This window comes from Canis lupus, chromosome 24 (assembly GCF_003254725.2).
Source record: "Canis lupus dingo isolate Sandy chromosome 24, ASM325472v2, whole genome shotgun sequence".
Taxonomy (NCBI): Eukaryota; Metazoa; Chordata; class Mammalia; order Carnivora; family Canidae; genus Canis; species Canis lupus.
The window spans coordinates 36,324,245-36,350,759 of NC_064266.1; the positions used below are offsets into that span (position 1 = coordinate 36,324,245).

A 26,515-nucleotide genomic window follows, 5' to 3' on the forward strand; every position below is an offset into this window, starting at 1 on the left:
TAGCACAGAGCCAAGAGCTTATTTAGGAGATACGGTGAATAATGCCACAAATGCCTTGAAGCAACAGGCAAACATAGGACTTGCCCCCAATCTTAGCAATTTGTCAAATGAGCAAGCTATAAAATTATGCTCTCCAGAAAGACCTCTCATCCCATTTCCAAAAGGAACTATTCTGACACGACTTCTACCTATACGCTGTCACTTTTTAAGTTTTTCTATTTCAAATGAGGATAGCTTAGCCTTTGATTTAAAATGCCATGTAAGGGATCCCTGGGTGGCGCAGCGGTTTGGCGCCTGCCTTTGGCCTGGGGCGCGATCCTGGAGACCCTGGATCGAATCCCACGTCGGGCTCCCTGCGTGGAGCCTGCTTCTCCCTCTGCCTGTGTCTCTGCCTCTCTCTCTCTCTCTCTCTCTCTCTCTCTGTGTGACTATCATGAATAAATAAAATCTTTAAAAAAAAATGCCATGTAATATCAGAAAACCCATCAGATTACATTATAGAGTCAACCATCCAGCTACTTATTATCACTGTTATGATGTTACTAGTTGCACAAATAAGAAAGGCTGAAGGGGCACTGCCCCAAGCTCTTACAGCTTCCCAGATCCACAGATCAGGAATGTTCTGGAAGACAAGGCTGAGTCATTGAGACCTCTCAGAAGCAAGGAACTCCACTTCGAAACAGGACTCAGTAAAAGAGTTTGTATTAATTAATTATGCAAAGGAGTTTTAAAAAAATATTGAAACACTGGCAGGCTACAACATGGATGAACCTTGAGGATGTTATCCTAAGTGAAATAAGCCAGACACAAAAGCACAAATACTGCATGATTCCATTTATATGAGGGACCTATAACAGGCACATTCATAGAGACATAAAGTAGAAATCTGATTAGCAAGGGACAGGGGAAAGGAGGACTGGGGAGTTGTTGTTTAACAGGTGCTGAGTTTTTGTTTGGGATGAGGAAAAAGTTCCAGGAATGCACAGTGGTGATGGCTGCACAATATTCGCAATGAACTTAATGCCACTTGACTGCATGCTTACAATGATCAATGTTATGTGTATTTTACCAGGATTTTTTAAAAGCTGCATGTAAGAACTAGAATTAGTAAGATAAGGGGTGGATATATTAAAAGCCTAACCCAAGGGCATGAAGGTTTTGTACTTAAACTCTACTTAAGAGTGAAAAGAACTAGGGTGCCTGGGTGGCCCAGTCCATGATCTCAGGGTCATGAGATGGAGCCCGGAGTCCAGCTCTGTGCTGGGTATGGAGACTAAGATTCTTTCTCTCTCCCTCTGCCCCTCCCCCACTTAAAAAAAGAAAGAATGAAAAGAATCAACACTCCCAAAGTGTAGAAACAATCCAGACAAAGCTACAACCACTCCCACTCTTCTCCATTCAGTCTCATGACTGAATGCCATATGCACGCTGAAGGCTCCCAGAATGAGTCCTGCCTTGACCTCTCCTGCACACTGGTCCAAAGGCCAAATGCATCCTTGACGTCTCCACTTGGATGTCTGACAGTTTCCCCAAATTTAACTTGTCCTCAACCAAATCACTGTCCTCACCCACTACCTGCTCTGCCAACATCCTTCCTGTCCTGGTTTAAAGATAAACCCTACCCTGCAATCTCACCCCTTAACAGCCATTCTCAACCAGGCACCCAAGGCATCCTTTTAAACAGAAGTCAAATGACCTCAGTCCTCTCTATTCCAAAATTCCCAATGAATTCTCATTTCTCTTGGAGAAAAAGTCAAACTCTGGACTATGGCTGTTTCATAAATCAGAAGTCAGCAAAGCTTGGGGGAGCTGGGGAGGCAAATCCTGCCCACTGTTGTTGTCTATGGCTGCTTCCACCTCTCCAAGCTACAAGGCCTACACAGCCTGCAACAGTTACAGCTGGCCCTTTACATGTGTGAAGTCTGCCCCCAGCTCCAAATGATTTGCGCCTTGTCCTCCCTTCTCTGAGGGCAGCTCCTTTTACTTTGCTCCAGTATCCTGCTGTTCCCAGATACCCCTTGCAAGCTCAAGGCCACTGCCCAAGGGGCTCTCCTTTCCTCTTGTGCATCTGCAAGGCTTACTCACACAACTACTCAAAGTATTCAGTTGTCACTTCAGTGAGATCTTCCCTAACCACACTATATTTAAAATGTTGTGCAACCCTCGTCCAGCAAAACAAAACAAAACAAAACAAAAAAAACACACATCCTCACTTTCCCTTTTCCTGCTTATCTTTCTCCATGGCACTAATCATTTAATATGACATATAATTTTCTTTTTCATCTGACTTGACCCCTACGCACTAGAACATTAGCTCAAGGAGAACAGAGATTTTTGTGATTTCATTTGCTTATCCCAGTTCCCACCGTACAGTAGCTGGTATACAGTAGCAGCCCAATAAATAAGTAAATGTTACTTAGAGCTGAAAGAGTAGGTGTGGTATGGCTAACGAGCCTAAGGCAAAAATTCAAGATTTCTATTCTAATGGTGAGGGAGAAGGGTCAAATGATTAACAGAATAGATGGGAAAAATTAGGATCCATACTTAAAAAGAATCTCAAAATACAATTTTGACTCATGACACATTCCAAATATAGACAAATACCTCTAAAATTAAAGATAAATTTTTCAATTAAAAAAATCAAATACAGTTCAAGTTGCAATTAAGTAATAAATACCATCTGTGCTCCTAATTTGAAACCTGTTTCAAGCCCTAGCTCTCCAATTTATTCATATCCTACTGAACTTTATTTTTAATCTTCAAAGTCAACATCTTAATTTATATATATCCTATCATTCCATCCCAGTTCCCATTAATACAGCTTTCCATTCCACCTTCTTAGCTAAAATGACCAGAACTGGGGGGAAAAGAAATGCTTCCATTTTGACGAAGAAGGTTAAAGAAAAGATATGTTAGAAAAAAAAGAAAAAAAAACTTGGAGCTGAGAAAATGGATAACTCTAGTTTCTATAAGCAATATTTAAAAGAAGAAAAATATATAAGTCAAAGATGGAAGAATGGTAGTAAATTCTCTGTCCCACAATCAAGAACAAGGAAATTTCTAAGAAACTAGTCTTATGGCCAGACAGCTTACTAAATACAATTTTGATATTTAAGAATAATATACCTGAAATGAACTCAAAAACTACTATTTGTTTATGTTTAGAAAAAAGCTTAGATCCCTGGGTGGCTCAGCGGTTTAGCGCTGCCTTCAGCCCAAGGCGTGATCCTGGAGTCCTGGGATGGAGTCCCACGTTGGGCTCCCTGCTTGGAGCCTGCTTCTCCCTCTGCCTGTGTCTCTGCCTCTTTCTCTCTCTCTCTCTCATTAATAAATAAATACAATCTTTAAAAAAAAAAATCCAGATTTCTAGTCTCTCCAAATATTGGAAGATCTAGCCACTTTGATGCAATCATCAGGTGCTGAGAGGCTGGTGGCTGTCTCCTTCTAACAGAATACAATCTTTTTAGTTGACCCTAATCACCCATTTACACCCTCTGATCTAAAGTGAAAAAGGAAAATATTTTATAAAATCAAAATTTCATTGTTTCTACCCTCCAAAGAGTTACTTTTATGTTATTAATATCTAACTAGAGGCTGCTTTTAGGCAACAAGCCTGAGCAATGGAAAGATGATTAACCCAGAAGGGCCCCACTGAGCTGAATACAAATCAGTCCATCAGGTGACCCACCTCAAAATACCCATTGGTCAGGCCCTAACTGACCAATGGGCTACTTAAAACCAGGCACAGTTACCAAAACAGGGAATATGCCTTCTGTCCCCTTCCTGTCCTCACCTTCCCTCTTTAAACAGGGCCCCCCCACCCACTGCCTGCTTGCAGACAGCCACTCCTTTGCTGTGTATTTGATAAACTTCTATTTTCTTTGTCCTGCCTCAGCTGAATCCTTTCACCATCTGTACCACAGGCTTCCACCCGATCGAGTCACCCCACATTTGGGGGTCCCAAACGAACCGGAGAGGCACTCCACTAACCATCCTTCAACACATGAGTGTCTACTATGGAACAATAAGGATCCAAAGACACTAAAACAGAACTACAGTTTAGTGGTTAAGAGCTGACCTCCAGGGGCACCTGGGTGGCACAGTGGTTGACCGTCTGCCTTCAGCTCAGGTCGTGATCCTGGGGTCCTGGGATAGAATCCCACATCAGGCACCCAGTAGGGAGTCTGTATCTCCCTCTGCCTCTCTGCCTCTCTCTGTGTCTCCCATGAATAAATAAATAAAATCTTAAAAATAAATAAATAAATAAATAAATGGCCTCCACAGCAAACCCCCTGGACTTAATACAAGCTTTGTCACATATTAACTGTGTGACTTGGTCAAGTTATTTAGCCTCTCTGAACTTCACTTTCCTCACCTATAAAATGAAGCAAATATTAACACCTAACTCAATGGGCTAGGAAGATAGACAACACATGCAAAGTTTGAGGACCAGGGCTTTGTACATTGTTAACATTCATGTGTTAGTTCAAAATTTATTGAAAGAAATCACTAAATTGTACACCTGAAACTAATATTACACTGTATGTTAACTAACTGGAATTTAAATAAAAATTCTAAAATAAATAAATAAATAAATAAATAATAAATAAATAAATAAATATTCTTTTAAAACTAATGGGGGGAAAAAAAAAGAAGAGAAAAAGTTGATCCCTGAACTGACATATGCCACAAGGCAAGAACACAAGTACAAGTGTACAAATCACTAAGTGCCACGTGCTATTATTGGTACTTTTTTTTTAAAATTTCATTTATTTATTCATGAGAGACAGGGAGGCAGAGACACAAGCAGGCTCCATGCAGGGAGCCCGACGGGGGACTCGATCCTGGGTCTCTAGGACCAAGACCTGGGCCGAAGGCAGCGCTAAACCACTGAGCCACCCAGGCTGCCCTATTATTGGTACTTTAATAGAAATCGAGGCATACGTGTAGGCTTAATAGACATGCTAAAGAGCCACTTGTTCAAATAATTCTGTCCCCTCTCCCCAGCAGACAGAGAGGAAGCTAAATGGGGTGCGATTAGCTCAAATGAAGGTCTGAGTCAGGACCCTGTGGTCCTAAGCTCACGACTGAACTTCTTACAGTCCTGTGGGGCTTAGAGATAGCAAATGTCAGACCCCTGAGTTAGTGATTAGAATAGAGTGGGTCTTCAGGAAGTCACAGTTCCTATTCTTTTTATAGGCCTTCTATTTTAGAATAATGTCAGATTTACAGAAAAATGGTGAATATATTGCAAAGAGTTCCCTACAATTATGACTTGTATCCACACTGTTATTCTGGTTGTGAAGACTCAGAAATGATTTCTAAGCTACTCTGAAGACACATGACAAAGGTGAAGACTGTCACTCTGGGAAAATCCTGCTTGAAGCACTTAAACACACCAGACCACACCAGCAAGTTGATTTAACAGGTCTGATAGATGTGTTATAAGATACATTTCAAGGCAGACACGAAGAGGCTATGATGCTCATCACAGATGCAGCAACACCTTCTACATGCTACCATTTCTGGCAGGAGCTTCAGCAGGTGTGGCAGTATCTCCTCAACTCCCACCACAAACCCAGAGGCTTCGAAAATGCCTTTTATGCCCTGCAGGGCCCATCACAACACAGTATTTCCTAACCAACCAGAAAATGAAAAACTCTGGGGTCCAGACAGGCCTGCACTGAAAGCAGCAGGAATAGCAGCTGCTGGACTCTCGAAGGTCAGACTCTGAGTAGTGATCCAGGATGCTGTGGGCTGGCAAAGGTAGGGGGGAAAATGTTGGATGTGAGCCTGGATCTGAGCACTGGCTGAACAATTAATTACTAGTCCCATTCCCTCCTATCTGTTTGACTCCTGGCACCTGCCTATGGTAAAGGTAATGTGAAAATATCATTTTACATTTTACAAAGTAGAAATCAGAGACTCAGAAGAGACATGTGCAGACAACAGCTAGAAAAGTGGGAAAATAACAGTTATTGTCCCCAGAAATTGAATATGATTCACACTAACATTTGGACCAACTTTTTTCCCTTTTCTCAGACATACTTTGAAGAGCTCTCAAAAGCTTTCCGTCAAAGACTCGTCTGGATAAGTTTTTAAAGCCTCATTCTTTTTTTTTTTTTTTTAAGGTATTCTTTTTTTTTAAAAAAATCAATTTATTTGAAAGAGAGAGCAGGAGGGCAAGTGGGGGGCAGGCAGGGGCAGAGGTAAAGGTCAAGAGAGAATCTTAAGCCGACTCCGGGTTGAGCATGGAGCCCATGGGGCTTGATATCATAGCCCTGAGATCTTGACCTGAGCCAAAATCAAGAGTCGGACACTTAACCAATTGAGCCACCCAGGCACCTCTAAAGCCTCATTTTTTAAGAGTAAGAAGAAAGCATCGTCTGAACTGAGTCATTAGAATGATTCGTGTGGAATGCTCGCTACAAGATCTATGTATGATTTCTCCTCTTCATTGGTGCTGTGATGCTGCTCTGCAATCTTCTCTGACTCAGCACCTAAAAGGCTAAAAGGCATGATGGGAAGGGAGTACCATAAAAAAGCCATGCATTATTAATAAGAGCCTTGGCATCAAAGCAGAACAATTTGGAAAACAGGAAAATGTCTGCAGAGTAAGAAAAAGAGTAACAAACAGCTTAAATCCCTTTTGGCAGCATCATACCATTCAGAAACATCCACTTGAAGTCATTTCTCTTAAGCCGGCTTTTTCTTTTTTAACCCTTAGTTTTAGCCCCAATTTGGGTCTCTCTGTCCTTCCTACCTGAAATTCCAAATGTTATTTACAGTCTCTGAGCAGATTTCTCTGTGTTCATTTGCTCCTGTCAGCTCAAAGGATGTACATGCGTCAGATCACACTGAGAAGAGACTGCAACAATACTGTTCTGCAGAAGCCTGAGGAGACACCACCACATATGGGTTCCAACAGCCCCCATCACCTAGAAATCAAGAATCTGTCCTCTCAACCCTAGGACAAGTGAACAAGTGACCTCAACTCCCCATTCACAGCACATAAGTGAATGGTGACCGAATCCAAATATTCTTAATACCATTTTAGGACCCCAGTATCTACCATCAAATAATCAGGCAAAAATGAAGCTGGAAAGCTGTCCAATGATAAAAGTCAATGACCTGCATAACTCAGGGTTCATTCTCCTTCTTTGGCACTATACCAGATACCGCTCTAAAGGAGGATGAAAAATAGAAAACTAATCCTTCCTCTTAGAGGAATGGTTCTCAACCAGGGGGGCTTCTGCTCCCCAGGGGACATGTTGCAACACCTGGAGGCATTTTTGGTTGTTGCAGCTCAGGGAGAGAAGTGCTATTGGATCTAATGGGTAAGAGGCCAGAGATGCTGCTAGAATTCTGCAATGTGCAGGACAGCCCCCAACAGCCCAAAATGTCACTAGTGCTGGGATTGAGAAATGTTGTATCTAACTTGTTTGTGCTAAGACTTATTTTTAAATTAACTGTTGATATTGTTACACAAAAAGCATAGTAGTGATGTATGGATAATTTATAATGGTGGTTAGAGCAATAAACAGATCATACTTATCTCAATTTCCTTTGAACTGAATGTGTTTTGTTTAATAAACGCAGTATAGACTATTATCATCTTTTCTACACTTAAGAAAGAAAACAAAAAAAAAAAAAAGAAAAAAAAAAAGAAAACACATCAACAGGAATTATATAAAGTAGTATCTACTTCTGACTGAGTAGCTTGCTATAGATCAAGGATAGATCATGGATCTCTCAGAGAACAACTAGAAAAGCCAGATTAAAAAAAAAAAAAAAAAGAGGTGTAAAGATTTTGTAGAGCTGCTGAAGCAATTAAGAATTCAGGGAACCAAGATCTTGGAGAAGGGTGAAACCCTTAGAAGTGAGCCAGCTTACTGCAGTGGGTTTATCATTCAGGGTACCAAGAATAAGGCTAAGGGGGGCACCTGGGTGGCTCAGTTGGTTAGGCATTTGCCTTGGGCTCAAGTCATAATCCCAGGGTCCTGGGATCAGCCCCACATCAGGCTCTCTGCTCCGCAGGGAGCCTGCTTATCCCTCTCCCTCTGCCACTCCCCCACCTTGTGTGTATGTGCTCTCTCTCTAATAAATAAAACATTAAAAAAAAAAAAAGAATAAGATGGAGGGAGCACGCAAACAGTCCTGGCACAGGACTGGAGCCACTACTGAGAGGCAGAGAAACCAGGAGAACTTTGGCAATACCTCCTTGGCTGAAGAAACAAAAATAGAGATTTAATGGACCAGAATCCTAGTGAAAAGAATTGAGCCAGTTTTCCCCTTAAGCAATTTGTAGAATCCCACAACTGCAGAGGTTAGAAGGCTAAGGCACCAAACAGAAAGCCTCTGAAGAACATCGGAGAGTTCATCACTCTGTGTGCTGAGGAGACAGACTCAAGTCCAGGACACATCATGGTAAACACCCAGGTTCTCAGAACTCCCACAGGGCTGCTCCCTAAGAGTACAGGTAAACCAGAGGTCAGTGGAGCCTTACCACAGCCACACCCTACCCTTGGTGGCTCATTCCCTGATAGGATAAATGGGATCAGTCCCTACCCTATTTGCCCGGCAAATGGAGTGAGCCCACTCTAAAGGAGGGTGAAACATACAGGACTACTCTAATTTTTTATACACAACATCCAGTTTTCAATCAAAATTACCAAGCATGCCAAGAGATAGGACCAAACAACTGAATATCAAGAGAAGAACCAGACAACAGGAAAAGATCCACAAGTGATACAAATATTGAAGTTATTACTCATGGGCTTTAAAAATAACTACATTCAAAAAAAAAAAAAAAAAAAAAAACTACATTCAGGGCACCTGGGCAGCTCAGTCGGTTAAGCGTCCAACTCTTGATTTCAGCTCAGGTCTTGATCTCAGGGTTGTGAGCTCAAGCCCTGTGTGTTGGGATCCATGCTGGGCACAGAGCCTACTTCAAAAAAGTAATTACATTAAAAAAATAGAAAAAATAAGGAATACAGTTCCTGCACAGAAACTGTAATCTATTAATGTTACTGTATACTAGCGAGTCAAAATTTGCTTCATTTCTAAGATGCACTGTGAAGAAACTCTATGAAATTGTGCCTTTTAAAATTTGTATTTACTGATGAAAAAAAATAAAGATGGAAAGAGAATGAAGAATTTCATATTAAAATTAGAATCTATAAAAAAGTATCAAGTAAACATTCTAGGACTAAGAAATATAGTAACTGAAACTAAGAAGTTAATAGATGAGTTTAAATTGGATTAGATACAGCAAAAAAGAGAATTGGTGAACTAGATGTCAGGGCAATACAAAATATCCGGACTAAAGTCTGGAGAGTAGGAAAGGAGAATAGAAAAACACAGATTTATACTGAGCATTAGCCGTAGAAAGTGTCTTGGCAAACAGGGTTTATGTGTCCACTGGATATTGTATGTGGAAATGAACACAGGTGGTACTACCTCTTTGACAATTATAGTTTTTGTTACTTGGTCATTTCCAGAACAGTACAATAATCAGAACAATAATCTTGGGACTCAATGAAAAAGATGCTGAATTTTTTTTTTTTTCAGATTTATTTGAGAGAGAGAGAGAGACAGCAAGGGAGCACGTGGGGTAGGGTGGGAGGCAGAGGGAGAGAGAAACTTCAGCAGACTCCTCAGTGAGCCACTGAATGCGGAGCCCAACATGGGGCTTGATCTCACAACCCTGAGATCAGATGTGAGCTGAGACCAAGAGCTGGACACTCAACTGAGTGTACCATTCAAGTGCCCAGAGATTCTTAACATAGTAAAGATCAAGAATCTCGTTCTCTTTCAATCTCAAAGTTAAAATGATCAAGGCAGTGGTCAGATTCAAACGGCTCCATTTCTGCTCCATGGGGACAGAATCACAGATACTAATTTATGACATTATTTACACCAACATTTTATCATGGAAAATTTCAAATACATAGCAAAGTTGAAAGAATTTTACAGAATATACTCACCATCTTGATTCTATGCTTAACTTTTTCTTTTACTATAAATATATCCATCTAGCCAGCCATCCATCCACCTCATTTTTTTCATGCATTTCCAAGTATTACAGACATGAGTAAACTGCTCTCTAAATACTTCAGCATATCATTAGTAAGAGTTCAATATTTGTATAATTTTTGCCCTTTAGATATAAAGTTTCATAAAATGAAAGTGTGCATTTGCTGAGTTTTGATGACTGCATACCTGTGTAATCCAAATCTCTATCAAGGTATGAAACATACCATCATCTCTGAAAGTTTCCTCAGCCCCTTTCTGGTCAATGCCAATGCTCATTTCCCTCTCCCAGAACAAGTGTCATTTCTAGCCCACTTTTTCAGAAATGCATTTTGAACAACCTTCAAGTCTATAGTGTGAGGAATCAATCTTAGAAAAACAAATGTTTTGGGGCAGCCCGGGTGGCTCAGCAGTTTAGCACCACCTTCATTCAGCCCAGGGTGTGATCCTGGAGACCCGGGATCCAGTCCCACGTCCGACTCCTTGCATGGAGCTTGCTTCTCCCTCCGCCTGTGTCTCTGCCTCTCTCTCTCGCTCTCTCTGTATCTAATAAAAATAAGTTAAAAATCTTAAAAAAAAAGAAAGAAAAGAAAAAAGAAAAAAGAAAAAAGAGAAAAGAAAAGAAAAGAAAAGAAAAGAAAAGAAAAGAAAAGAAAAGAAAAGAAAAGAAAAACAATGTTTAAAAAAAAACAATCAGGGACGCCTGGGTGGCTCAGCGGTTTAGAGCCTGCCTTCCACCCAGGTCGTGATCCTGGAGTCCCGGGATCAAGTCCTGGGATCGAGTCCCGTGTCGGGCTCCCTGCATGGAGCCTGCCTCTCTCTCTCTGCGTCTCTCATGAATCAATAAATAAAATATTTTTTAAAAATTTAAAAACTTTAAAAAAAGAACAATCATTTTAATCATAAAGTATTCAATGAAAGCACATTACTGAAGTCAAATTTATATGCTTATATATGTAAAGTAGGGGAAAAGTGGCATCTTTAGATTCCTATAATTCCTTTGAATTCCACGTTAAGTGATATTATTAATCTAACAGTTAATTTGCTGCCAGTATCTTTCAATGTAATAATATTTAGCCCCAAAGAAGGCACACTGATTGGTATGCCCAACATATAAACCTTTTTATTTAACAACTACTCTTGTTTGTTGAAATTCTATTGTTATTAATTCATGGAAGCATAAAGTATTCTACGGAAGAATCCTCAGCTATGGATTTCAATTTTATCTATAATTTACATTTCTTTTAATACTTAGATTTCCTTTCTGCCTATGACCCAACCAAATCTTTCTTGGCAATAATGGACTGTTCTCTCTGCTGTGAACTATAGTTACCTGGCTTTATCTGGCAACCGGTTAATTTAACATTAAATTAGCAGACTACACCAAGTTCTGGTCCTAGAATATTATTTAACAATAGATAAGAGCTATAATGATAAAAACAGTGCTTGTTGAGTCAGGCAAAATTTCCTTGAGGATTAGTTTATTATTTTAATTTCTGAGACTGCCTATAGATGGGGAATTATGAGTCATTCTGATAAAAACAAAGGTGCAGCACCAATAGCCTGATTCATTACTACTATAAAAAACACACACAAAGAATGTGCTTTTATGGCATATGTATGATAAAGTCCACATTTTCATAGAGGATTGAAAAGCTGACACTTTGCCTCTAGATTACACTTTAATATTTTAATATATAAAACCATACATACAATATGAGCTCAATTATGTTTTTGAAAAATTATACATACTAAAAAAATATTAATAGTATATTATCTTTGGGTTATGAGATTTTATGCTATCTTTATTTTATGCTTGGATGTATTTTCCAAATTTTATACTTTCAATGTATTACTTTTATAATCCAAAATAAATATTAATTACTGGGGAAAAAACCGAAACCCTAGCGGTAACTGACCTGTAATGATCCCCATCCTACTCTGATTATGGAGCTACAATGCCCTTTGTACCTGTTTGATCCTTGCTGCTCACCTCAAAGATGCACATAAGCTGGTTTTCCCAACCACAAAACACCCTAAAATCCTACGGACCCCATGTCTGCAAGAGAGTACTTGAACCGTTTTAAACCTATGTCCCCACAATCATGCTTTCTCCCTATCTTCAGTATATTCCCATCTGCCAAGTTTTTTTTTTTAACTTATTCACTGTAGTCTGCATTATAAAAACAATAGGTATGTTGAGTGTGCTTTTTCTATTTATACACAAGCCTCTCTCTGCCTCACCCCCAACAACAAGAAAAATCCTGGTATCATCATATCATCACCATCATCATCATCATTCAATGCCAACTTCATGAAAATCCTTGGTTTAACAACTAGACTGGGAATGAGCTCTAGTCTTGGTACTGCCCAGGAGACAGTAAATCCTTCACCATCTCTAAAATTCCATTCCCCCATCTGTAAAATACAGAGGTCATTCCAGTAATCTTGAATATACTCTCCCACTCTTTTATGTTGTAATTCCTCGAGCCTGTTATATCCTGTGCATGTAACCTAGTCCCCAAAACACATCTAAGATTGTAATCTCCCAGAAGGCAGACTATCAATCATAGTAGCAGCTAACATTTACTGGGTCTGCTTACCACTGCCAGGAACCTCGCTAAGCACTTCACTGTAAACTAGAACTATTATCATCCCATGAGAAAGCTGAAGTAGGAACTAAATGGTTCAGTAACTTGCCCCAAGTCACAAAACCAGCAAATTGCAGAGCTGGGACATAAACTCAGAAGGTGTGGCTCCAAAGCTCAATGCAGTTCTTATCTCCCATGGGCAGGCAAATTCTCTCTGCCCTGAACATACCAAACACAGTACTTGTATAACTTGGGAAAGTGTTTTTTTGTGTGTGTGTATTTTTTTATTGGAGTTCGATTTGCCAACATATAGCATAACACCCAGTGCTCATCCCGTCAAGTGCCCCCCTCAGTGCTTGCTGATCACCCATCACCCCATCCCCCTGCCCACCTCCCTTTCCACTACCCCTTGCTCGTTTCCCAGAGTTGGAGTCTCTCATGTTCTGTCTCCCTCTCTGATACTTCCCACTTATTTTCTCTCTTTTCCCCTTTATTCCCTTTCACTATTTTTTATATTCCCCAAATGAATGAGACCATATAATGTTTGTCCTCTGATTGACTTACTTCACTCAGCATAATACCCTCCAGTTCTATCCACATTGAAGCAAATGGTGGGTATTTGTCATTACTAATGGCTGAGTAATATTCCATTGTATATATAGACCACATCTTCTTTATCCATTCATCTTCCGATGGACACCGAGGCTCCTTCCGCAGTTTGGCCATTGTGGACATTGCTGCTATAAACATTGGGGTGCAGGTGTCCTGCCGTTTCACTGCATCTGTATCTTTGGGGTAAATCCCCAGCAGTGCAATTGCTGGGTCGTAGGGTAGTTCTATTTTTAACTCTTTGAGGAACCTCAGGGAAGTGTTTCTAAAGGTCTGTAAGGCAGAGTGACTAACAGATAAACTGGAAGAGTAAAGAGAGAGAGAGAGAGAGAGAGAGAGACAGAGCTAGCCAGCTTTCTACACCTCTGTTTTCAGTAAGTCTAGAGGTTGAGTACAAATATTCCTATTCTTCTCATGGTTGTACATCATTAAGAAACAAGCTTACTTTCCTCGCCACTTCCCCAAAGCCTGGCTGACAGTGTGTTTATTCTCAGATATGATTAGCTCAGCTCCATGGTTAGAGAGCAGTGCAAATGAGGATACAGTGCCAGTTCGACTCCAGGGCAGGCCTGCAGCTTTGCATCAAGAACAGCTCTTTGCATAATGAGTAGCCTGGCAGAAGTTCCCCAGTCCTGTCAGCTACCTCAAGGGTTCTGATACCAGTCACCAGGGAGAGCTGTCCTGAAGAGGGGCAAAAGCACAAAACAATTACCTCTGCACCTAGAAAATAACTCGAAACCACATATGAACACCCACTTTCAACACAACAATTAGCCACATTATTCCATTCAGAGAGAAATAACAAGACTGAGATGGGGGATAAACTGAGTCAACTCAAAGCTGCTCTTCCTTATGAACATCAAACAGCTTAAATACACTTTGTGAAAGACCTTAATATTCACATTGACTTCCAAAGAGAAGTTAGAAAAGTTTTGATCCTTGTACTTCAAAGCGCCTTTTCTGTAGAAAGAGCAAAATTGTGCCCAGATCACAGGAGAAGTGGGCTTATCCAGCCCCACTCCGACCACTCCTGTGGGTCCATTCCAGAAACACTTAAGTGGCACTGTTTCCGGACAACTATTCTTCTGTCACTTTCAAAAGCTTACACTTCCTCTTCCTAAATCAAAAGGAATAAAAAACTGTGACTCAAAATCTCAGTATGGCCAAATGTATCCTAATTTTACAGAAGCAACCTAGACATAGTCAAGAACACAGGCTCTAGGGAAACTTAAAAAAAAAAAAAAAAAAAAAAAAGCAGGCTTGGATTCAAATTATACCTCAAACGTCTCATAAGTTCTGTGACCTTGAATAAATTATTTAACCCCTCCCAGCCTTGATTTCCTCATCTGTAAAACAACTGCATGTCACGGAAGTAGGGTGTTTTAATAGGATAATATGTAGGGATCCCTGGGTGGCTCAGCAGTTTGGCGCCTGCCTTTGGCCCAGGGCCCACGATCCTGGAGACCCGGGATCGAATCCCACGTCGGGCTCCCGGTGCATGGAGCCTGCTTCTCCCTCTGCCTGTGTCTCTGCCTCTCTCTCTCTCTCTCTCTGTGACTATCATAAATAATTAAAAAAAAAAAAAGGATAACATGTAAAACAAACTTACAGAAAAGGCTCAACTAATGGAAGCAGCACCTGCTGCCACTGTCAAGTTGGGACACAGAAAGGCCACTGAACTAGAAGGGAAGAGTAAAAGGAGAGAGAGACAGAGAAAGGGACGCCTGGGTGCCTCAGTGGTTTAGCGCCTGCTTTCGGCCCAGTGCATGATCCTGGAGTCCTGGGATCAAGTTCCACATAGGACTCCTTGCATGGAGCCTGCTTCTCCCTCTGCCTGTGTCTCTGCCTCTCTCCGTGTCTCTCATGAATAAATAAAATCTTTTAAAAAGAGAGAGACAGAGTGAGAGAGACAAAGACAGAGAGAGAGAGAAAGCTCTAGCCAGCTTTCTATTTCTACCCTTCTGTTTCTACACCCAGAAATGCAAACTACTGACCAATATAGTCAATTCTGGGAAGCAGGCTTTCTCAGACACTACAGTTCCTATCTATGTCACAGGACTGAAGAAGAGGTGGTGGTGGGGGGAGACTCATAGAATTATGTGGGTTAAATGTTTCACTTTGTCACCCTCTGGTTAGCTAAAAATGTGCAGCCTACTGGAAGAAATCAAGAATTACCTTGTGCATTGAAAGACACAGAAAATAACCTAAAAAGAATTTAAGACAGGTATGGTGACTCTATCAATATTCAGAATATAAAACTAGGTGACATGGCCCAGGTAATTTTTCCTCCAAAAACGTGAATTTACTTATCAAAAAGTTTTATATAGTCCCCTTCCTTTTCCAAAACAATTCAGTCCTAAAGCCATTAGGTGGGGTAAAGCAAGGGAGGTGTCTGTGCTGAGGTGTCCAGGGAAGACACAATGGGTCACAAGGGGATGCCTAAGCACGGCAGGATGAGGGCTGCCCTGCATGCAGTGTCAGAGCCAGGAAGGGTGAGGAGGGCATCCAGCAGGAAAGAGGGGGGTGCCAAGGTCGGGGTGCCACAGCCCAAGCAGGGGTGAGAGGAGTGCCTGCCTGGGAAGAGGAGCAACCTGGTCCAAGGTGTGTGAGCCCAAGCAGCATGGGGAGGACACTCATGCTGACAAATGGGCTGGTGCAGGGTGTGGGAGTTAAGTGCGATCAGGAGGGAGGAGAGCCCAGCAAAGGGAACTGAACTGTTTGGGGTGAGAAGGATGTCCAAATAGAGACTGGGGATATAAAGCATACAAGGGATTGATCAACTAGGTAAGTGTATTAAGAAAAATGGGAGCTAAGATTCTCACTGCGAGAGAAAGGAATTACAAATATGGAAAGAGAGAAAACTAGACTGAACCCTGAGGTGTTAGATTTAAATTGCAGGTATTGATGTGAACTCCACAATTTCCCATTTACATGTAGAAATACAGATGTCGATGTGCATAGCTTTATATATTGAGGCAAGAAGCCTTAACACTCCAATAGCAATGAGTGCCCCCAGTATCCAGCTCTTGGCTTCTGAATATCCATTCTTCATTGAAAAGAATCAAAATTCTTTGGAAAATAGCTGATTCCAGGTCTGGGATAAGGAAGGCACAATGCACTTAGAACAAGCTGTTATGCCAGAAAGTAAAAATGTGACTCTGAATTTAATTATTTTTTTAGTCTAAAAGACATTACTGGGGCAACTGGCAACACTCTGATGGGGGCTGAAGGATTAAAAGGCCATAAAGTATCAATGTTAATTTCTTAACTTTAATGGTTGGCTGGTCTTTTGTTGAAATAACCTTGTTTGTTGAAAAACATAGTCTAGTATTTTAGGGGTGATACGAAATCATGTCACCAAATGGTTCAAGAAAAAGTCGATGTACTATAATTGCACAAAACTTTTTTTTTTTATTTTTTTATTTACGATAGTCACACAGAGAGAGAGAGAGAGAGAGGCAGAGACACAGGCAGAGAGAGAAGCAGGCTCCATGCACCGGGAGCCCGATGTGGGATTCGATCCCTGGTCTCCAGGATCGCGCCCTGAGCCAAAGGCAGGCACCAAACTGCTGCGCCACCCAGGAATCCCCAAAACTTTTTAAAAATCATTTTTAAAAAGTCTCATACATTTAACCAAATTACGTCACAATTTTGTCTTATAGACAGTTCTGCTATGATGCTTATTTTGAAAATGCACATTTGTTCCAAGACAAGTGATATATGACAACAATGAGCATAACTGGAATTTCACATTTACTTATGTGCAATTTCACCCATAAGGAACATGCAGAAAACTACACCCCGCTACACACACACACACACACACACACACTCATGCACATGCACATACCCCAAACATCTACCAGCTACCTCACTTCATCAAGCAAGTGCCCTATACACATCTGACATTACAATGTTTGGTACTGTATCAATCCTCCTTTCACCCACTACATAATAACTCACAAGTTGGCTGTCTTGATGCCCACATCCAAGAGCAAATTTCAGGTCTTTTTCAAAGTAAAGTATCCATTTTTTTAAATGTTATTTATTTATTTCAAAGAAAGAGCACAAGCATGAGCCAGGGAGGGGCAGAGAAGCAGATTCCCCACTGAGCAGGGAGCCCAATGTAGGGCTCAATCCTAGAACGCTGAGATCATGACCTGAGCCGAAGGTAGCCGGTTAACTGATTAAGCCACCCAAGAGCCCCTAAAGTGCCCTATTTATGGTTTTTCTTAACCATTTAAACAGGTATAAACCTGTGCTCAGTTTTCGTTAGTATCCTTTTTCATTGGGTTCCTTTTTTTTAATGAGTCACTAATAAAGTTTTTGAGGGTTGTGTACCTAAATTCACTTTTTCCATAAGTTCTATAGCTTTTATTTACCAATTTTGTGGACATGGTGATTTTTAGGAATGCCTAAGTCACATTACAGCAGAACTAATTGTATTTAATTTAGCCACCTTTACAAAGAATGACTTGCATGACATTCATGGTGTCCCTATTCTGTATGTATTAGGTACCTTAAAAAAAGAGGGTAGAAAAAGAAAAGATGACATTCAGTTGCAACCTAAATTTCCAGCAATTCAGAAAGTAAGATTCTGAATTTTCATCCTAATGTTTCAAAAAAAAACTAGAAAAACCCAGTCAGCCTAGAGAAAGCCATACAAAATTAACTATATATTTAATTCCTTTAGCTATAGAGGGCACACTGTGTCACATAGCTACATTTGAAAACACTAGGGAAATAATGACAGCAATGTGTATGTTTAATGTGGCCACAGCAACCCAACCAACTCCTTTTGTTTTGATCTGCTCTGACTTACCTTTGACTTCTCAGCTATTCAAACTTTAGTTACTTCTGACAAACTAAAGAAAAAATACCACACTGGAGAAAAATAATCGCGAAGTACAAGATTTCCAAGAAAGCCTTGATTTCTACTTTGCAGAATCCAATCAATGGAGAAACCAGATCAAATATTACACTTTCACATTAAGTTAGCCACCCTGGTGTACAATTTCACGAAATTTTAAATCTTCTACTTAATTTTATTAATAATATTTAGGAACAAGATTAAATCAACTTGACACCAAAGGGGCTGCAATTTCCTATCAGGTTTTTTGCCTATCAGTAAACACAGCAAGTATGTTTTCTTCATAGCCTTCCTTTCAAGAATTCCCTTGCTAGAAATAATCTTATAGCAAGACATTATGTTTAGTTATAGTGAGGGGAAACACAGAACTAACCAGAAAAAGATGTTACAGCAGAGAAACTGCAAAAGGTTATTCCAGCACAAAACGGCACTGACTAAATTGCTACCACTCTTCTAAAAATCAATTCTCTCAGACTAACAATTCCTAAGCAGCAAAATTTTCAAATATCTGAGTGCATCTAAAGATGAAAAGGAGACGAAGAAATGAAAACACTTGTGATGAAAACATGATTACAAATAAATTATTGTAATTTTATCATTGTTGAAGTTCATTTAATAGTTTAAAAATACTGTTCAACAGAACAAGGGTGGTAACATTTGTGAGATTCTAATTACACATGCATGATTCATTCCGGAATGTTTCTGATGACACAAACTTACATAAATAATCTACTGGTAAGTTTATTCAGCTATCACAATGAAAAGAGTCAGTTTTTCACACATACAATACAACCCAAAACTATAGCTCTAATCTATGCAGTCTGTTTAACTATTTTAATTATAAAACTATTAAATTAACAGAATAATACTAAAATTAAATCAGTGGTAGTAATGTTTAATTCGTGGATACTGGGGAATGTTACTAAGCACAAACCACAAAATCTATGCCAAAACAAGTCCTCTTTAAAAGAGGTATTTTTCCCATTTTCCCTTGCAAGCTTTGTACTTGGCTTTGGTCAAAGCTAACATAAATAGCTACAGAAATTAGCAATATATTTCTCAGGAAAAAAGGCCATGGAAGCCAAAAGAGCACAGGTGGTAGACAAGCTAGCAGTATTGTTCTGTTCCCAGCACTCCTGGCTCCCCCACCCCCACGCCTCCGGCTTCAGCATCCTTAGCCACAGCACCTGCTCTTGAAGCTCAGCAGAACTTCCAGGTAACACCACAACATGGGAAGATTTATCCTTTGCAAACATGCTGACCCTTGTTCTTCTAGCTCTAAATTCTGTTCTAATGAACAGGGTCACAGAAAAAATTAAATCCTCCAGAAACTTCACCACAATCAACTGCTTCAGCCCTGGTCTAGTACATACCTGTTCAGGGGAGCTGGTAACCCAGCAGGAAATTTCCTCTTTCCTCTCCAGTCTCTTCTCCAACTGAGCACTGTGATCAAGGGACTAGGGAAGGGGAAGGGCATAGTGATCTGGTGAATATCTAACTAGTAAGTACCAAGACTTGCAAACATATGACGCTATATCTCCTTTATCGTTGCAATAATCCTGCATTTATATACTGCTCATCTTCCCTTTTTACATATTAAGAAACACACTCATTTAAGTAACTGGCATCAAACAAAAATTAAATTGAATTATCCAAAAGCTTTAGAAATTCGGTTACTAATTAACCTAACCCTATTCTTGTTTTTTTGTGGGTTTTCTTTTCTTTTTTCTTTTTTTTCTTTTTTTTAAAGATTTTATTTATTTATTCATGAGAGACACACAGAGAGAGAGGCAGACACACACACAAGCAGAGGGAGAAGCAGGCTCCATGCAGGGAGCCTGATGCGGACTCGATCCCGGGACTCCAGGATCACGCCCTGGGCTGAAGGCAGGCACTAAACCATTGAGCCACCCAGGGATCCCCTGTGGGTTTTCTTTTTTTGGAAGGGGGGGACTTTGGGCCCTTTTACCTTTTATATTCTTCATAAATACAAAAGTCACATCAAAAAATTACCTTTGTTCATGGGGGTCCACTATACTGTTCACTCTGCTTTTGTGTAGGTTTGGAATTTTCTATAAGATAAAATAATTAAGGAAAAGATCTCAAATTTAAAGCTGAACAAAAATGTAGCTCTTATCTAAAGTTAATTACCAAATGGAATTCAAATAAATCCAAATTTTCTAATTCATGCAAATCTTAAGATTTCTCGATACTTAAAAGCAGAATGAAAAAGCCAGGCAAGCCAACAATGAAACAGAAAATCAAGCCAACACCAAAAAAAACATTTCACTTCCCCTCTCACATTCTCTCTCCCTCTCTGTCACATACACACACACTCGCGCGCGTGCGCACACACACATAGCACAATGAAGGTTTCTAGTTGTCCCTTCCAGACAAAACAACTGATGGGTGTTGGCCTAGCACTAATTGGCTCAAGCTTTTTTAAAAAAAAAACATCTTATTTATTTATTCATGAGAGACACAGACTGACAGAGGCAGAGACACAGGCAGAGGGAGAAGCAGGCTCCTCGCAGGAAGCCCGATGAGGGACTTGATCCCGGATTCCGGGATTGCGACCTGAGCCGAAGGCAGGCGCCCAACCGTTGAGCCACCCAGGCATCCCAAGCTCAAGCTTTTATTGAAAACATCATTTTAGCAATAGAGACAAGGTTATTTCCACCTTCCACCCAGTAGCATGAAGCACAAGAGCTAGTTATTCATGAACAACAGGCACACCATCCATATGGACTTTCAGTTTCAGAAAGTGTTTTATCTTCACCTCTCCCTGGATGAAGTAAAATATAAAACAGTTTCTCAGGTCCTAGACAAAAACTACCTCTCCAATTAAAGACTGGCAAGCATATTCACAGCATAAAGGTATAACTTTTATAAATTTGAAAACACCAAAGCCATTAACCTAAATACCTTCCTAATTAAAAACAGAAACAATGTTCCTCTCAATAGATGACAATTATTGTAGCTGCCCCATCCTAAATCAGGACTGATTGTTTTCCTATGTTTATCCTTTTTTTCATCTAACTGTCAAGTTTAGGTATAAGACAAACCATTAATAAATTCTTCTGTGACTTATAATTCCAAAGCATTATCACACTCATACTACATAAAATACAAAGCGCTTAGAAGGGTTAAAATCCTTGCTGAGTACAAAACGGGCAAAACTTAAAACTCCTACTTATCATCTACCTGCAAACCAGGCCCAACATAACAAAACATTAGACTGCGCTGAGCATAATTAATCTAAAACTATGCTATGATTCAATTATAACGAACATATTTGCAAATCCATTGTTTTTACTTCATCCTTTTAGTTCCTCACCTTGAAACCTTAATGGTTAGCACAGCAACTTTTCACATACGGAAACGGAACTGGCTAGTTGTCCTTTTCAGCACCTCAGATCTGTCCATCTCTACTTCACCTTCTTGACTTCACAAATAAATACTGACTGAGCACCTACTGTGTGCCAAGAGTGTTCTAGGCAGGAATACAACAATGATCAAGGAAGATAAGTCCCACCCATTTAACACTGAATTAGAGGTCTGATGATGGGCACGAGTATAGGAGTTAGCCAGTAAAAAGGAAAAGGAGAGAGCCTAGTCAATGCTGGAGGGATAGGAGAGGAGTGGCATAAATGAGGCTGAAGAGGCAGGTAGAAGCCAGATCATGAAAGGCCTTACAAGTTACAATAGGGGGTCTGATTCTATCCCAAGAGTAATGAAAGTCACTGAAGGGTAGGAGACCAATTGAGCATGTCTGACAAATGCCTTATGAGCACCTATTCAGTGCAGACTTGTACTCTAAAACCAACACTCTTCAGGGTGGAAGAGGCCTAGGCATGTAAATGCATCCCTCCTCCACTGGTCCAGAGAGCACTGGTGTTATAAAGAAACTTCAGGTCACTGCTTACCACCATCACCATAACTCCATTCAGGAGATAAACAGCAGACACATTCCTTGTAAATATGACCACCACCAAAAACAGGCACAACCAATGAGCCCAATGGGGTTAGAGATTAAATGTGTTTTCAAGAATTTCTTAAAAGCTTTTTTGTTGTCATAAATATCTACAGTTAAATTATATTCACTATTATTTCTAGAAATTAAGGAATGTTAACACCAAGTGAACACTGGTTGAACTGACTGAACTGACCTTCAATTAAACACACCCATCCAGGAGTATAAAATCACTCAAAATTGAAAATTTCTTACTACAGGGAAGCTGTACTCCCTAGCTGAAAAGTTAAAAGCAACAGAGCTATGGTGTTTACTTCATTCATCACTGAACCCCCAACCCTACCACACTGTAGGGGGTGTAACATACAGAGGTTAAATTAATTAAGTTAGCTCTAATAGCCAAATCAAGCAAATGAAAAGCCAAATTTATATATTTTTTCTTTTATCACAAGCCTCAAAACATAAACATTTTCTAAGTACCCACCTGTCCTTAATCACTACCATTATCACTCACATTTAGACAAATACATTTACAATTCAGCTGGTACCAAGGACAAAAAATAATAATAAATTGCCATATTTTACCTTGAAGTACAGGAGTTCAGCAGATTTCACAAATTAGATTTTTCTATACTCCTCATTCTTTAGCACTCTTTCATTTTCTGATAATGTTATGAAGGAAATAGGGAAAAAACCCTGTGCTCGCATCACACATCTCCCACTTCATGCAGAGACCATCCTGGCAGCCTGTTCTCACCTCCACCTCCACCTGCCACCCTATGCCGTTTACCGGGAAGCATGGGGAAACAGAATGCTCTGGTGAATAAGGAATTACCAATTTTCACCAAATCAGAAGACAGAAAAAAAACAAACAAACCCCACGCTTGAGACCAAATTCAGTCAAGCCTCCGTGTCTTTCATTCTCAGTAACAAAATACAAAAGGTGCTGGTTAATGGAGATTTGAGATTAAAAAAAAAAAAAAAATGCAAAAAAAAAAAAAAAGCCAAGTGAAACTTACTTTTCCCTATCTTAAAAGTCATCAGCCCCTTTAATTTCTATATGGAAAATAATGAGTCCAGTGTTTCATTAACTACATTCACCAATCTATAATATTTTCCAAATTTCTCTTCTATGACATATGTTTAATCAGTATACTGTATTGTCTCCAACACCAAAAATTTGGTGTCTCAACATCTGGCCTTGCCTTACGTGGACTTTCAGAGAACTGCAACTAAAAGCAGAAAATATTTGTTATATTTCAGTCCTATTAGACAACATAATTAACAAACAAAAAACAAGATTTGGACAGGCCCCCTTCCATCAGAAAAAGAAAAAAAAAATCACAGGACCATTCTAATACTTGAAACAGTTAACACAATCCACAGACCAGGTGAGTGTGGCAAAATAGTATCCATTTTAAAGATTTTATTTGTTTGAGAGAAAGAGAGAAGGCACAAGCAGGGAGGGGGCAGAGGGAGAGCATCTAAGGGAGACTCCCTGCTGAGTGCAGAGCCCAACTCAGGGCTGGATCTCACAACCCGGAGATCATGACCTGAGCGGAAACCAAGAGTCAGAGGCTAGACTGAGCCACCCAGGTGCCCCAAAGAGCAACTATCTTAAAGACAGAGTCAGAAACCAAGCAACCAGCATCAACCTTAAAGAGGTTTAAGAGCAAGATAAACCAAAAACCCTTGATTCCTGCTTCCTTAATTATCAGATCAGTAGTAGCTTGCGCAGGAAATGCCTTTTGGTAACTTAAAGCATTTAGAAGTGCCTATCAGACCCTCACGGGCAGAAGTGGTAATGAGCACATTGTAGGGGAGCAAAAGTTAAGTGATACTTAACGGAGTAGTACTTTCTTTTTTTTAAGTACAAACTAAAGAAAAAAAGATAAATTGAAACTCATTAAAATTAAAAACTTGTGCACATCAAAAGACACTATCAAGAGAGTGAAAAGACAACCCACAGAAGGGGAGGAGATATTTGCAAACCATACATCTGGTAACAGTCTAACATTCAGAATATATGGACAGCTTCTCACAACTCAACAATGGACAATTCAATTTAAAAAATGGGCAAAGGACCAGAACAGACATTTCTCCAAACAAGATACACAAATGGCTAATAAACACATGAAAACATGCTGATCGGGGATCCCTGGGTGGCGCAGCGGTTTGGCGCCTGCCTTTGGCCCAGGGCGCGATCCTGGAGACCCGGGATCGAATCCCACATCGGGCTCCTGGTGCATGGAGCCTGCTTCTCCCTCTGCCTGTGTCTCTGCCTCTCTCTCTCTCTCTCTGTGACTATCATAAATAAATAAAAAAAAAATTAATAAAAAAAAAAAAGGAAAGATGCTGATCATTTGTCATTAAGAAATGTAAAGCAAAACCACAATGAGCTATCATTTCACACCTACTAAAATCCCTATACATTAAAAACAAAAACAAAAAACAAACATAAAAAATGGAAAATAACAAGTGTTGGCCAGGATGTGGAAAATTGGAACCCTCATCCACTGCTGGTGGGAAAATGGCGTGCAGCCACTGTGGAAAAGTCAGGCAGTTCCTCAAAAAATTAACTAGAATTACCATATTATCCAGCAATTCCAATCCTAAATATATACCCGAAAGAACTAAAAACAGAGACTCAAACAGATAATTGTACACAAAAGTTCAGAGCAGTATTACTCACATACCCAAAAAGATGGAAACAATTCAAGTGTTCATCAACAGATGAATAAACAAAATGTGGTGGCAGGTACATATGATGGAATATTATCCAGCCATAGAAAGAATAAAGTTCTGATACATGCTATCACATGGATGAGCCTTGAAAAAACTATGAGAGGGTCGCCTGGGTGGCTCAGCAGTTAAGCATCTGCCTTCAGCCCAGGCAAGGCGTGATCCTGGAGTCCCAGGATCGAGTCCCACATCAGGTTCCCTGCATGGAGCCTGCTTCTCCCTCTGCCTGTGTCTCTGCCTCTCTCTCTGTGTGTCTCTCATGAATAAATAAATAAAATCTTAAAAAAAAAAGAAAACACTGTAAGAAGTAAAATAAGCTAGATACCAAAGGACAGTATGATTCCACTTACACAAAGCATCTAGAAAAGGCAAATTCAGAGACAAATTAGATCAGATACTAACAAGGGCTGAGAAAAGAGGGGAATCAGGAATTATCGCTTAATGGGAACAGAGCTTCTTCTGCTTGGGGTGATGAAATTTTTGTAAACAGCAGTGACAGTTGCATAACATTGTGAATGTAATTAAAGCCACAGAATTACACATTTAAATTAATACATAGCAAACTTTATGTTATGTATATTTACCCCCAAAGAAACAGCAAGGAAAACAAGTACAAAGTATTGTGGAGCAAAATGAATTCCAAGTCACTTCAAAATCAGGATTAAGAGAAGAAGCCATCCTTTCCCTAAAGTAAATGCAATCCAACAACGAAGAGTCTGGTTAGATCAAGACAATAGTACCTTCATTCATTCCATTAAATGTTTAAGTGCATACAATGTGCTAGGCACTATTCTAGGCATAAGAAAATCATAATTCAGAAAACTTTCCTATCACTACTCTATAGACTAGGAGGATATGGATAAAATGAGTTTTTCTTAATAAATTAAAAGATTAAATGCTTTTAATGTACACAGTTTCATGTAATAAGCACACCAAAAATCCTGAATTGGTCCACATAGTTTAACTTCCTTAAAGTTCCTTGCCAATTTGTCTTTTTCTAAACTGGAATACAAGATTTCTCTTTTTTTTAACTATAACGACCACTGTGTAGCATTTGGGAAAATACTATTTTTTTCCTCTTTTTTTTTTTTTTAAATAAACAATTTTATTTATTTGACAGAGAGCACAAGCAGGGGGAGCAGCAGGCAGAGGGAAAGGGAGAAGCAGGCCCCCCGCTGAGCAGGGAACCCAATGCAGGGCTAGATCCCAGGACCCTGAGATCATGACCTGAGCCAAGGGCAGACACTTAACCAACTGAGCCACTCAGGTGCCCCAGAAAATGCTATTTTCTGACCTTCACAAGACAATGGTCTAACAATCAGAAAATATAGGGGTGCCTGGGTGGCTCACCCAGTTGGGTGTCCAACTCTTGGTTTCGGCTCAGGTCATGATCTTGGGGTCATGGAATCAAGCCCCCACATTTGGGATCCATGCTCAGTGGGGAGTCGGCTTGGGATTCTCTCTCTCCCTCTGCCCCTCCTTCCATGTGCGCGCTCTTTTTCTCAAATAAATAAATAAATAAATAATTTTTTTTTTTTTTTAAAGAAAATAGATACATTACAAGCCTGAGTATAATTTAGGCCTGGTGCCTAAAAGCAGAACTCTTCAAAATGGGATAATTAGCAGGTTTAGGAGGAAAAAAAATAGTCTTTTCCCATCTTTCTGAGCGAATGGTTTTTCAACAATGAGACCTGAGCA

At 40.0% G+C, this 26,515-nt stretch overlaps 1 protein-coding gene across 2 annotated transcripts in view; it reads right to left on the minus strand.

Moving 5' to 3' along the window:
• Positions 1–26,515, minus strand: part of B4GALT5 (beta-1,4-galactosyltransferase 5) — a 76,059-nt gene that overhangs the window by 41,536 nt on the left and 8,008 nt on the right. Inside the window, exon 1 of one of the 2 annotated variants that reach the window (XM_035705778.2) lies at positions 20,116–20,140. The exons of the other annotated variant lie outside the window; for it this stretch is intronic. Within the exon in view, the coding sequence (XP_035561671.1) occupies positions 20,116–20,125 (10 nt within the window). The 5' untranslated portion in view covers positions 20,126–20,140. Of the gene's footprint in view, positions 1–20,115; positions 20,141–26,515 lie in introns of those variants that run through there. 2 annotated transcript variants of the gene reach the window in all.